General features: G+C 19.8%; 1 protein-coding gene across 2 annotated transcripts; it reads right to left on the bottom strand.

The window, feature by feature from the left end:
- LOC122851474 (myosuppressin) lies at window positions 1-8,549 on the bottom strand. Of its 2 annotated transcripts, none has more exons than XM_044150725.1 (3): window positions 8,332-8,548; window positions 1,174-1,380; window positions 1-935 (listed from the first exon to the last, which is right to left on the bottom strand). In XM_044150725.1, exons 2-3 carry the CDS (start codon window positions 1,376-1,378, stop codon window positions 841-843), a joined length of 300 nt encoding a protein of 99 aa, XP_044006660.1. In that variant the 5' UTR covers window positions 1,379-1,380; window positions 8,332-8,548; the 3' UTR covers window positions 1-840. The 2 variants fall into 2 exon arrangements, with proteins under 2 accessions (XP_044006660.1, XP_044006659.1); XM_044150724.1 differs by having other exon boundaries at window positions 834-944; window positions 8,332-8,549.
- Between the last annotated feature and the right edge of the window lie 5,119 nt (window positions 8,550-13,668).

Here is a 13,668-nt window from a genome sequence, read left to right as displayed (position 1 = left end):
TTTTTTTTTTTTTTTGGTTTTTGTTATTTTTTAATTTAAAACTTTTTTTTTATTAATAAACCATTTACAACATTTAAGCAAAAAATGTGATTACATTGAAAAGAGTAAATCAGTCTGTGGCCTCGTGAATATTTTTTTTTTTTTTAATTAATTTTTGATATATTTTCTTTTTTTTAAATTCATTCATCAAATAGTTATTTAATATTTTTTTTTTTTTTTTTAATTTAAGCATACAATTTTAATAATAATTGTATACTTTAATGATATATTGAGAAAAAAAATTAAAAAAAAAAAGCGTTATACTTTTCCCGTGGCCACTAAATAAATACATTTAATTAATTAACATTTATGTTTTTTCAATTTCATCAAATTACCACAAAAATAAAAAATAAAATTTAATGAGTTTGAATTTTTGGCTTTATTAAACGTCAAGTATTTTTTTTTTTTTTTGTTGGTACATTTATTTACTTAATTTAGGTAACAACTGTAGCGTCTCAATAATCATTTTTTTTTTTGTTTTAAAAATTTTAAAATTGTTTTATTAGTAAATTATTATTAATTATAATGTAACAATGATAAAATAATTAAAAAAATATAACGATAAAAATGAAAAATATTCATAAATTATATTTCATTTGTTTGAGTAGTTTATAAATAAAATAATTTATTATTTTTAAATGTTATAATAAATAAATAAATAAAATTATTTTTTTTAATTAATAATTTTTAAGTGTATGTCATAATGTCGTTATTAATTAAATGTTGTTATTCATTCTTCTTGACGTTTCAGCTAAAATCTAAGTGAATCCTTGATAAATATATATATTTTTTTAAAATTTCTTAACGTCGTCTTCCAAAACGAAGAAACACGTGTTCGGCATCTTGACGTTTAACGCCACTGTCAGGAAGTGGAATATTTTCATGAAGAACTGGAACTACAAAAACTTTATTTAATTCCAAAAACTGTGCTTTATAAAATTAATTAAATTGAATTTTAATGTATCAACAAAGTAAATAAATTAACAAAAATAAAATCAGTATAACCATTTTAGATGATAGTTACTTTGAAAATCAAATTATCTCTTCATCAAAACTTGCTCAATAAAATTACAATATAATATTTATCACGAAACTTTAAATCTATTCTTAAAGTTAGTCAAATATATTTATTACCTTTGTCATCGATATAATTTTCCATAGCTGAGCCAAGTTCATATATTGTTGACAATGCAACGCAAACTTTTCTAATCCGTGGTGGTACTTCATCAAGTAAATTTGGATTACATTGAGCCGGCGGCATTCCAAATATTTTTATTGGTTGAATTGTCAACACAGTAAAAATTACAACACTCATTATCAAACTCACGTTGCACTTCATTTCTGTAAAAACACCAAATAAACCTAATTAATTTAAAAATGATTAATTTTAATTAAAACAAATTTCATTTACATGCAGACCATGTTTTTTTGATAATAATTTAAATAAATTAATTGAATAATTAATTTGTAAAGATGATATTTAATTAACAATTTAAATAACAATTATTTTATCAATTAAAAATAATTAATTGTTAAATTAAATAATAACATCATTGACATTTGATATAATAATATTGTGGGCTGTTGAAAATGACAATAAATGTATCTAAAAATATATAATACACATAGCTTATTTAATTTGAAAAATTCATGGGGGGTGTGGTTGACCTGATGGTATATATAAACGATTTAGTAGTAGCAATATTCTACCATCAACACCATCTACAAAATGAAGAAATAAAAAAAAAAAAATAAATTAAATTTTTTTTAGGGGTTGGAGAAGACATGAAGGCAATCCATGACCACTTGCCACGCTATCATATATAAATTTAACTTGCCTAAACATGTCCTTGTTCTCTTTTTATTTCTTTTCATTTACATTTATATTATTATTATCATCATTTATGTACGAATTTTATTTGATAAACTAAATTACGATATACTTTTTTTTTTTTTTCATATTTTCGTTTAATTGATTCTTTTTCAATGTGATATCTTTTATATATTACGAGTGCATTGTATCCATGTATCCGTAGTTTCTAAAATTTTTTATTGTTTATTATTGTTTTAAACAAATGCATCAGTAGAAACCCACAAAAAAATATATTTTACTATCCATTAAATAAAGAACATTTTGAAGAAGTAAAATATATTTTTTTGTGGATTTCTACTGATGCATTTGTTTAAAACAATAATGAACAATAAACATTTTATGTATTGCGCGGTCTATCAAGCGCTCAAACAGAAAGAAATTCATATGAGAGTAAGTGAGAGAAAGACGATGACCAATCAAATGTCCGAAAGACCGATGATGTTTGTCCTTTTTATATAAGGATTAAATAAATTAAATAAATATATTTTTTTTTCATTTTCGTTTGATAAAAAGATAATCTATATTTTAAAAAACTTTTCAACTGACAAATTACATTTTTAATATTAGATCTTTCTATTCATAATTTTTACTTGGTTTTTAAAATTTAATTTCAACTTTTCACAGGTGGTAAAATCAATTTAAATTAAAAAAATATCGATAATGATATTAACACCATTTAAATGGATTTTCTTTTTTTTTTAAATTTATTATATTGCAAAATGTATTGAATTTTATTTCAATTTATTTTTATAGATTAAATTTAAATGTAAAATAAATAAATATAAATATTTATTTTAATTAACACAATGCAATTATTTGTTTAACGTTAATTAATAATATTATTATTAAAAATTGATTTTATCATATATTTTTTAAATTTAGATACTCATAAATGTTGGTGTAAATTTTATTTAATATAATATATGCAATGCATTATTCACAGCAGTGATAACGAAAGAAAAAAAAAAAAGAAAAAAATGTTTAATTAATAACGATAACTGATAACGATGTAACAATTCAATGCCAAACTGACTATTAATAATGAAAATGTAATAATATGAAATTTAAAATATTACATATACGATAAAAAAAAAAAAATAATAAAATAATAATTTACTTTTAGATGTGTCATTTAATAGAGCACTTATCGAGTTAAGTATTTCATCATTGATCGTTACTTCTTAGTGTTCATGAAAATCACAAATAAAAAAATAAATAAACGGCTAAATTTTTGTTCAACAATAACAAGAAAATGATGAGCTATATATTCTTATTTATAATATTATCATCACATGTCCACGTATAATTATTATCAAGTCGTTTCAAACACCTGGCTACACTGTACTATCAAAATAATCTATAAATAAATTTGAAAATATATATTTATAATTTAACGGTAGTATTAATAAATATTACAAAAATAAAATTACTTTATTTTTATCATTGACATTTGTAAAGTTCATTTTTGTAATTAAAAAATTATTATACATTATAGCCTTTAAAATATTTTCATTTTTTTTTTAATTATAAATCTATCAATATTATAAACTTGTTTGTTTTTTTTTTATTAATTTTATTTTAGCAACTTTTAGCTCATGACAAAACTTGTCACATTTATTATTTGCTATTGTTTTATTATCATTTTTTTTTCTCGTTTTTTTTTGTAATATGATGAGACGTGAGCACGAATACCCAAACTTTTATTTTCTTTGTATCTTTTGTTTTATTGCTCAGGACTTTTTTGAGATATATTATCATTAAACTTGAAATATTCCAACATTATTTGCTTCTCTAGAAATATAATACAAGATAATATAAAAAAACTTTTTTTTTACCTTCAAATCAGGTAAGTTATTATTTGTTTATTATTAGTTTATTTTGACCCCAATATCAACTATCAGTGAGTGAGATTAATTGAAATATAAATAGATATTTTGATAATTAAATTTTGTATTATTTGACCGTATTATATTTAATTAAGAAAATTCAAAGACCGGATATCCGTATTTATTTGATCTTCATTGAGAATTGAACTTGACAACAAAAATAGACAATAATCAATTTAATTAATTTACAAATGATAAATATTAATTGAATGAAAATTTACATGAATAGATTATTCATTCAAATAAATACTTGTAAATTTTTTCTAATTTCAATTGATATTTTACTTGTCAAACAGAGAACTAGTGAATTTAATTTAACGAAAATAATAATAGTAAAATTATTTATTATACCACATGCTGAATAAAGTGTAAGTAATCGTAATATTCAAACTCACAAATTGAAAATAAATTGTTAAACTGATTGAAATTCAATACTTGTTTGAATCAAATAAAATACACCCACTGTATAAAAATAAATAAAGAAAAATCTGATGACAGTTGTTGATGTCAATAAAGTATTGGCTTGATATTTTTTAAATTGTTAAATTGTTTTTTTATTTTTTTTTTTTCTTTTTTAAAGAAATATTTTTTAAATATTTAAATGTATCATGGTCATGTGCACTGTCGTGCTGTAGGCAAATATTGGAATGCAATATCAAAAAATCTTGAGATTCTTTTAAGCATTTAAATTGAATTTCAAGTTCGGCAATATTCTAACAATTTATATTTATTTATTTATTATTTTTTTGACAGTATATAGTGTATAAAATGTATAAATATTTTAAGATAAATTTAATGTTTATTTTAATAAACATTAAAGTTGAAAAGTGTATTTTAATATTGACTTCAAAGTGGTGACATTAGTATTCACATTTGCAATGTAATATATTGCTTGAAGATTGAGGGTGAAAATAATTCACAAATTTGCCATGCTGAAAACGATGGGCAACCTGTTGCCGCCCTTATTTTTATTTTTTTTTTTTATTTTTCAACAAAAAAATGTAGGTGGTTTTGTATATTCAAAAACTTATCATCAAATTTTAATTTTTATTTAAATATATTTTTATTATTATTTATTTTGCATATAAATTTTTTATTTTTCTTTTGAAATTAATTAAAAAAATATTTGAATAAATATATAGAAAAATAAGAAAATAAATTATAAAACATCTGTTTTTCAAGGTGAATTTATAATTCATGCAAATTAATTTAATTATATATTTGAAAGCTACATAATTAAAGAAAATATTAACTAAATTTTTCATGTCAAATGCAGTTTTGAAATTATATATAATTTATATTATTATTTGAAAATTAATCATTAAATTTTGTTCTTGTTTTTTTTTTCTTTGATCTATTTATTATTTTTAAATGTAAATTGTTTTTTTATTTTTTTTTTTAATTCGATTAATTTGTGGGAAGCTAATGAAAGTGCATGCATTTAAATGGTTTTATTATAAAACAAGTATTTTACATAACGTAATATTCCAATTTGTTTGTTTTTATTAATTTAATTTATATAAAAAAATTAAATTTTACTCCAATCACTAAAATTCAAACTAATTATTATTTTATTTTTACTTTTTTTATTTCTCATTGTTCTCCATTTAAATTAATTGTTTAAATTGAAAAAAAATTTAAATTTAATTTTAGATTTTAAAATAAATAAAATATTCTTTTTATAAAAATTGGAGTATTTTCTTTCAAGGAAATGAGAAAATATATTTATTTACAAAATTCAGCGACAATTTACTTTACTATACAAAATGCCCACAATATTTTCACCTCTTTTATTTTAATATTATCATCACATGAAAAAAAAAAAATGAAATAGACAAGTGTAAAATACATAAAAACATTTTCAAATATATATATATGAATAAAATGATACACCTTGAAATAGAATTTTTCTTCCGTAACGGTAAACACATCGATAACCCAGAAAATTTCAAGTGTCTTTTGCCATATCCTTGAGCATGAACAGATATATATATCATTTGTAATTTTCAACAAAATGGATTTTATTTTTTTTCTTACCTATGTACATACAATTTCTTTCATCTTGCAATTTATATTCCATTTTTCATCTCTTTTTATCTTTGTTCTAACAAAAGTATAATTGAGAATAATAAATTTCATATTTCAACTAGTTAAATTAAATAAATCAGCGAACGAGAATTGACTTTGGATAAAAAAAAAAAAAAGACATGAAAAGAATGAAAAAAACTACGTTCATTTGATGTGTTTTTTTTTTTTTTAAATATGAAAAATTGCCATTGTACAGGGATTTTACAATTGACATTCAATTTTTCTATTTTCCAATATTTCTGGTATTTTTTTTTTTCGAATAAAAGTATTGATACAATTTTTAAAACAAAATGTATTTATTGTTCATGTAAAAATTGGAAAATCCGGTAACTGATTTAATACAAAAAAAAAATAGAAAAACAATGTGTACATATAATAAATATTTTGTATTTTTGAAAATTCGAAATTGCAAATAAATTTATATTTATAAAAAAGTGTTACTGTAAATATTTTAATTGTTAATAATAATAATCCAATGGGAATAAAAGTTTTTTTATTTTAAAGATTATTACTGTGTATTCCTTGGAGTAAAATACCCAAGAGATTTAAATGTATAGACAACTAAAGAAACATTGTGATACGTCATCGAAAAAGATGAACTGATAAATCAAACTTGAATTGGTTTTTCTAGATTTATTTTAGTTTTTTAAAAATTTTTTTTTATAATTTTCTTCATGAAAGTTTAAGTGGTTAATTTTTAAAAACACCACAAGTAGTTTTTTTAAATTATTTTTAATATTATTGTTTGATTGAACAATTAAAAAATAATCCTACACATGGGAAAGACTTTTTCATTCTTGACTTTTACAAGTTGAATGTTATTTTTCATTTAGACATGAGTAGAATAATAAATATCATTTACAAGTCACCACATTTGTCACGAGCAAATAAATGAAAAAAAGTAATTATTATTTTCCAAGTTGAATTTAAATGTTATCTGTCTGTTTCAAAGAAGATTCACATCATTTATAGCTTTATTTATTTTGAAAAAAAAATTTATTACTCGAAAAGTTGAGGGATAAAGATCTTATAAAATAAAAAAATTATCACTCCATCATTTCATCAATATTCTTCTACTTGAAAAGTATTTTTTTTTTGTTTTAAATTTAGATTATTTTAACCCTCAAAGTATGTTATAATTTTTATCATGTTGAAAGATTAAAAAGCCATTAATTCAACCGCGCAATTTTCATGTTATAATAATTTCTTTTTGATCTTGAAAAGTTGTAATGAGAATACGTGAATTATATACTAAAAAATCAATGAATTCTGATTGTGATTTATTTTTTTTTTAACTAATCTATAAAGTTACATTGCTTTATAATAATGTTTAAAACTTTATCGATAAATTTTAATAGATTCAATTTGAAGTTTAAATTTTATTTTCATGAAGTTTTTCTTTTTTTTATTTTATTTTTGCATTTTGTAATATCGATTTTGGGGTTGTGGTTTTGGTTTCATTTATTTATTTTTTCATTGGCTAAAAGAAAATATAAAACATGACAAGTATTTTTTTTTTTTTTTTGTAAGATTATAAATATTATTTTTACAAAAACACAATACGGAATATTTTTTTGAGTAAATACTTATTTAATGATATTTCATATACAAATGACATGAAAAAATAAAAAATATTTTTAATCTTTTAATTCTCAATTTTATATGAAAACTAAAAAATAAAAATCTTGTAAATTTATTTATTTACTAAACAATAAATTGAACATTTAAAAAAAATTTTTTTCCAAGAAAAAATACGAGTATTAAATAAAAAAATTCAAAAATTTTATCGTTAATTATTTTTTTTTAATTTTTCAGTATATACTATTGATTATTTGTTAATTAATTTTTTGAATTTCATTTGTTATTTTTCCTTTGAATGGATTAATTAATAATAATAATTTTTTTTTCAGAAAAATAATTGCATCAATATTGATATTGATAAAAGTGTAGGAACTAATTGGTAATTAAATTGTCTCTAGAGTTCAACTGATTGGGGAATATTATACATGAAACATCAAGTAGATGAACAAAGTTATCTATATATACAAACTGTAACTTTATATTGTCAGTGATAAGTGCAACTTGTTGCCAACGTCTGAAGCTATTAATCTCGAAACATTCAACGCTTTTTGTTTCATTTTTTTTAACACTTACAAATTCATAATAAAACTACTTAAAAAACAACTAAAAAAAATAATTATTATAACAATCTTCATCTAATTCTCAATTATAAATTAAAAAAAAAATCTCAATTATTTAAAAATTAAACAACTAAATTATTTCTAAATTTTTTAATAAATTTATAAAAAAATACATTATTTCAAATTTTCACGAAAATTATTATAAAAAAATTTTTAAAAATTTCAAAATACATAAAAATTAAAAAATCACTATATCCACTATTGTAAAAAACTTGAATAAATTTTTTAAAATTTTTTTACTGACCTGTAAGTAATGAATCCCGTTGAAATATTTAAAATGAAAATTGAAATTTTTAAAAATTTTAAAAATTATTTTTTTTCTACTTTATAAAATTGCTTTTATAAAATATAATTAAATTTGATTGTTAATTTATTATTTATTTTTCAACAACTTTTTTTGAATGTTATATTAACGCGATGTGTTTCAGGATCAGTTGATGGCGATACAGTGATGAAACAAGCGTACAATCAGCCCTTAAATACAGTGTGTTGCTGTGGCATGCGCGTACAAAGGGGCGCCATAAAAAAAAAAATTTCTATAATGGAAGACTATGCATAACTGTCCTATCATCTAACTTAAATTTATATATTTCAAAATATTCATACACAAATCATACCAAGGAACATCATTTTCTCATTATTGTTATTTTCAAGTCAATGAATAAATTGACGACAATACATCAACCATAAAAAACGAGAAAAAAAAATATTAAAAATTGCAAAATAAATTCATACAGTAATGTCATTTTTTAAATGTATGAATTTTTTTTTTTTTTTCTTTTTTTTATTGTACATTGCAATATGCTGGATTTACACCGGTTTACGTCATAACATTTGAAATAAAAAAAAACCCACATAATATAAATCAAAAATAAATAAAAAAAAATTTGCAATCAATTTTTGATGAAATAAAATTTTTAAAAAATACTTTTATCTTTTGAATAAACATATTTAGAACTTCTTGGAAGCCATTTTACAATAAAGACTTGATAGATAAAAAAAAAAAAATAATATAAAGCTTTTCTATATATTTTTTTTTTCTTTTCTATAAAACTTGAAAAGTAGTTAGCTTAATATTGAACAAAAAAATAATTATATAATGAAAAAAGTTATTAACAATATAATAATGAATAATATTTCAGTTACTTAATTTAATAACATTGGTGTTTTTATACTGTATTATTAAGAAATAATAATAAAATTAATTTTAAAAATATCTTTTGTTGAATATTAATTGGCAATTCATTCATAACTTATTCTTTGATAAGAAATTTTCTCCTTGTTTATTAATATTTTGCTGTTTAAAATTTATCAATGTAATTAAATTTGTTAGAGAAATAGTGTATAATTTACCTCGTTATTTTCCATCAATGACAATATATATTTAATTAATTTTATTTCAACAATAAAAACACAAAAACTTGTATTAAAAAAATTAAAAAAAAATATAAAAATTTATTCTTTTTATGTTGAATTTAACAGGTAGATAAACAAATGCACTGAAAAATGAAAAAATAATTTAAAAAATGAATAAATAAATTATCATAAATTATGAATTTTTTTTTAAATAATTTGTGTCGACTGAAATTTCTGTTATATATTTTTTCTTAAATGTCGACCACTCGGGGTTGGTCAATAGATATAATTTTTTTTATTTAGCTTATTTTTCCGCACCCACGCGGTTGTAAGAGTTTCACTGTTTCACTGTTTCGCTAAAATATCATAAAGCCATGAGAGGTAAAGAGAGGAAGTAAAGAAAGAGATGATAACGAAGCTTTATTACAAGGTGATAACTGTGCCTGTCAAAGGTCCATTACACGTACACTTTCATAAGCAAACAATTGATTTTTTTTTTTTTTTTTTTACTCATATTTTTATCAGCCATCACAAGGATAGATAATAATTTATTGAATTTAATTATCAACTTTTATATGATTTTTATTATCAACATAAATTTTTACGACAATTATATGTGGTTACTTTTTCTTTAATATTTTTTATTTCATTGAACAAGTTTTTATAATACAACAATTATTGTATTTTTTTTTTCGGTTTTTAAATTGTCTAATTTAAAATATATATTTTTTAAAATTATGCAATTTTTTTTATATATAATAGAAAAGTATTTATATTTTTGTAAAATCAGGAAACTTCTTTTTTTTTTTTAAATAAAAATATTCATCATACGAAGCTGGAGTAATTTTTTTTTTATGAATAAAATAGGTATAAAATTGTTGAAAAATATATACGAAGATTATGATGATTTGGAATTATAAAATTATTGAGGTAATAAAAATTAGAGATATATTGTATTGACGGAAAATTTCTACAAATGTCAATTATATCGAGGAGACTGTTCAAATTTATTTGAGTATTGAATCAATTATTTGTAATCAAAATTTTTTTGAATAATGCCGAAAGCAAAAGGTTGTGGTCATTGACATGTGTAACATTGATGTTATTAATTTAATTAATATAATGATTGTTATAATTACAATGACAATCTGTCATCATACAAAATAAAATAATTTTCAAACAAATTACAAGAGTTTAAAATTATTCATCCATCAACTTATTATTAAATATAATTATTTATTTTTACAAATGAAATTTAATATTTATGGAGGAAAATGATGAGTGTTGTTATTTTATGAATATTTGTTTTGATTTTATTAATATAGAAATGTTTTTTTAATTATAAGTTTCTTGAATAATTGGGTATTGTAAAAATGATAATAGAAATAAATTTATTATATTTAACGTATCGATAATAATATTTCATTTTTGTTTCATAACTCAGTGCTTTTTTTTTTCATTATTTATTCGGCTTCAGGCTATATTCAGTATTGTATTTACAGTATATCCAGGTAAAGGCAAATTATTTTAAAATATCACAATTTAATTTTGGATAAAAAAAAGAATTTAAAATTTTTTAAAAATTAGTCAGACAGTTGATTGAAGTTTTAGCTGATTAATAATTATAATTTTAAATATTATTCTTCTTTTTTTTCAAGACAATTAATTTTAATTTTAATTTTTTTTTAAATCAAATTTTTCAATTTACTATAAAAATAGAATCACAAGTGGTTGATTAAATAATTTTTATCCATTTCAAAACTCATTTTAATTCTCACATTTTTCATTTGAAATTTATTGTTTTAAAATAAGTTAATTAAAGATTGAAAAAATTATAATTAGAATAAAATTTCATTAAAATATAAGAGAAGATATACTGTGTGATTGATTTAAATAAGGGTTTATTATATATAAAATTGTGAACGACTATAAATTGTCAATTTGTCATTTTATCAAATAAAATAAAATTCCATTTTCTACTTGATAATTTAAATTTAAACAATTTATTCATTAACCCTTTAATTTAAAAACTTCAAATTTTTTTCAATATATTTGACATTTTATTTTTATTATTTTAGTTTTGATTTTTACATTTATTTTTTATTTCTTCAAGCAAGTTTTTTATTTTTTCTATTGTGCATTTACGCGCGCACTTTAAATTTTACTGTTGTAGATAAGAATGTTCGATGCTATTTTTACTTACAAATCATCGAAATTCTAATCACGTAATTCTGCCACCTACTGTATACTACGATCGAGAGACGTTAATTTTTTATTCAAATAAATTTTTGATTAATAGATTATTGTTGAATGTTTAATTTATATTTTTTTTAACTTTATAAAGTATTATGATATCATTGATTGAGCCTTTAGACTAATTAATCATTTTTATTTGTCTTAAATTAAATTTAAAAAAAATACATCTTAATAAATTTAAATTACAAATCGAAAATAATTACTTTTATTTGTTTTTTATAATCCCAAGAGAACAGGTCGTATGTGTTCCATGAAATCTGACTGTCAACAATGTGTGTGTTTTAATAGAAAAATAAAAATATTATGTACGTCATCGTGGCTGGATAGTATTTCTACCGTAAAATTTAAAAATAAAAATAATAATATTTCAGGCATCAGGTGTTTAAAAAAAAATAAAAAAATTTTATAAATATAAATTTGCAAAGTAGAAAAGTTAATTCAAGTTATAATTTTATGTCTAGTTGAATAATTTGATAAGTATTTTTCTGACAATTAATTATTATTCAAAAAAATTCAATCACAAAAATTATGCAATCGTAAAAATTAATTTATTAACATTTATAAATATTTAATTCATTAAATTTTTTTATTTTTCTCCATCTACAATGTTATTTAAAATTTAAAATTTAAAAATATCGTTTTATAATCCATCGTTTACATACATTGAAATTATTATGAATTTTACATTATTTCATTTTTCATATCAAATTTTAAGACTCATAAATGACTTATTCAACAGAGACATGAAATTTTTTATATTTTAAATTTAAAAAATGAACAAAATTACACTGTTTATTAATTTTTTTATTATATAATAATATTATTTATAATATATATCATCAAAATAAAAGTTTTTCAAATTTATAGAAAAAAAAAAATAGCCAAAATTTTTTATTTGTTTTTATTTAATTTGACGGATTATTTTTTTCTTGCTATTCGAATAGTACGAACAAAATTTGATTTACGAAAATGTATTATCTATATCTTTGTGACATAAAAAAAAAAAACTTTTGCTTTTTCATCTTTTATATATATTTCAATATATTTTTTTTTCTTTCCTCATTTACTTTTTTTTCTTACAATTTATTTTGATATTTTTCTTTTTAACTTTTTTTTTTTTTTATTTATTTTATTTACTTGTAGCTGTTTTTTTTATTTTTTTCAACATGTTTTTCTCATTTTCCACAACGCCAACATCGACACTGTAATATGTACGTGTCTGACGTGCTTGGCTTGGTTTATTAGACAGTTAACTTGGACCACGACATTGTCGACTCAATTGCATTTACAACAATTCAAATTGTCTTTAAAATTACGCATATACAATATACATATTTATTTATCTAATTGACTTTTATTTATTTTTTTTTTTTATTATTAATTTTTTATTGTAAAAATGTCACACCCACAATGATCATTTACCAAAATTTCTTCAACTAAATTATTGTCTTTTCCTTGCATGAATTTCAAAGCAAGGTGATTCATGTAAAAATATATAAATAAAATATATCGATGACACATTTCCTGTATTTTTAAATTATAAAATACTTATTGAATTAAAAAAAAATCATCCGATTGTTTAATGACACAATTAAAAAAATAGAAATAAATGAAAATTTCTTTCTTTTTTTTGTCATAGAAAATTGTTTATTTTTTAAAAATATTATTACAATTAATTTTTTTTTAATGATTAATTTATATAATGTAATTTTTTTTCTATATAATGTTTTTAATATGATTCGTATTTTTTTTAATTTATAACTTTTTGTATTTAATTAATTCAATTGAACATTGGCCACAATGATATCTAGGGTCATCCAGGTAATTAATTCAATAACGTGATTTTTTTTTTATTTTTTATTATTCTATCTTTGTCATTTTATCAACTGTTAATGTTCATTATGTTAAGTTGAATAAATTTTACATATTTTAGTCAACTTTTCGATGAGCTCGATTGAAAATTTATATC

Source organism: Aphidius gifuensis, linkage group LG3 (genome assembly GCF_014905175.1).
Source record: "Aphidius gifuensis isolate YNYX2018 linkage group LG3, ASM1490517v1, whole genome shotgun sequence".
NCBI classification, from domain to species: domain Eukaryota; kingdom Metazoa; phylum Arthropoda; class Insecta; order Hymenoptera; family Braconidae; genus Aphidius; species Aphidius gifuensis.
The sequence above is the reverse complement of the archived record's forward strand: the minus strand, read 5'-3'. Positions and strand labels throughout refer to the sequence as shown.